We start from the raw sequence: 1242 nt of genomic DNA, 5'->3' as shown, positions 1-1242 counted from the left end.
AAAAACAGGCTTATAGACGCAGACGCACGTCCATCAAGTGAAATTCTCTAACAAGAAAACAAAACTGATTTATCTTTTTTTATAGCTTGTCCTGTGGATTTCTGCATAATCACAGTGTGCTGATAAGCTGACCTGTAAGGGTCAGGTTCAGGTTTGAGTCGGGGGGGAGGAGAAAGGAGGGGAATGGATGCAGGCAAGACTCAAGTTCAGAGCAGACTATTTAAATGAGGGAAACCTGCAAAGAAGCATGTGTGTCATCTCTCTGTCATTCAGTGTTACAGGAGCACAGCCACAAGTCCAAAACACAGGTAAGACTATTATATATTTCACAGTATATATATGTGTGTGTATAATAGTGATAACAACAATACCAGTAATACTCTGCTTCTATTCAGCTGAACACATTTAAAAGGAAAAAAATATTTATTTGCAATGCGAAAGGAAAGCTAACTTTGTATTTATTTTTATTCACTTTTTTAAGGATGCACGTCACTCTGGCCCTTCTTTATGTCTCTCTTGTGGTGATGCCGGGATGTCTTCCCACGAAGGGAGAATCTATCAGAAATACCATAAACAGCATAGTAAACATAGCTCAGATAACCCTGGTCCACATTAGGAAACTAAGGACAAAGGTATGCACAGTGCTTAATGTACACATAGTCTCAGAACACTTATATCATGGTAATGTAATTGTATAAGTAATACATCATTAAATTAAGGAAGATTTCATAATTCAAGATTAAACTGAACTGTCTATTGATATACAGCTTGTGTTCTTTTCCATAGTTGCCGGTGGCTCCACAGATAGAAGTCAACACTCCTTCCATTGAGGGACTAACTAGTATCACTCATGACCTTGGACTTTTGGATAATGAACTGCAGAGCCCTTTCACAGACCTCCTCAGCCAGATCCAGGCTGATGTCTCCAGCTTGGAGGGAAGGGTACACTCCCTGGCCCAGACAATGGACTGTTCCATCCGGGCTAGACCCGAAGGAGAAACCAGTGACAATTTGTTCCCGGACAGTCACCTTTACTTGACTCTGATGAAGGTGCAGCGTTACCTGGAAAAGCTTCTTCTTAACAAGGACAAGCTCAAGGTCTGCTGAGAAATCCACACCTATAATCACACATATGCTAAGTCTTATTTGCACAAATTGCTCAGTTAATAATGTAATTTGTCTTTGCACATACTACTATTCTTTTTATAAAATGTATCTTATTGGACTTCTTTCACATAATGA

The 1242-nt window shown here is 39.6% G+C and overlaps 1 protein-coding gene across 1 annotated transcript; it reads left to right on the top strand.

The window, feature by feature from the left end:
- Positions 1-261: 261 nt before the first annotated feature.
- Positions 262-1107, top strand: lepb (leptin b). Its single transcript, XM_035678167.1, has 2 exons — positions 262-632; positions 787-1107. The coding sequence occupies exons 1-2, from the start codon at positions 483-485 to the stop codon at positions 1105-1107; spliced, it is 471 nt and encodes a 156-aa protein (XP_035534060.1). The 5' UTR covers positions 262-482.
- The last annotated feature ends 135 nt before the right edge of the window (positions 1108-1242 follow it).

This window comes from Morone saxatilis, unplaced genomic scaffold (genome assembly GCF_004916995.1).
Source record: "Morone saxatilis isolate NCDOM2014 unplaced genomic scaffold, NCSU_SB_2.0 Contig10, whole genome shotgun sequence".
In the NCBI taxonomy this organism is placed as follows: domain Eukaryota; kingdom Metazoa; phylum Chordata; class Actinopteri; family Moronidae; genus Morone; species Morone saxatilis.
Note: the sequence above shows the minus strand (reverse complement) of the source record. Positions and strands in the feature narration are given on the sequence as shown.

What these genes read in the sequence shown, in the direction of transcription:
- lepb (XM_035678167.1), top strand. Translation starts at nt 483, where the DNA reads ATGCACGTCACTCTGGCCCTTCTTTATGTCTCTCTTGTGGTGATGCCG. An exon ending in TTAGGAAACTAAGGACAAAG is followed by an intron (nt 633 to 786) that starts GTATGCACAGTG and finishes TCTTTTCCATAG; the next exon opens with TTGCCGGTGGCTCCACAGAT.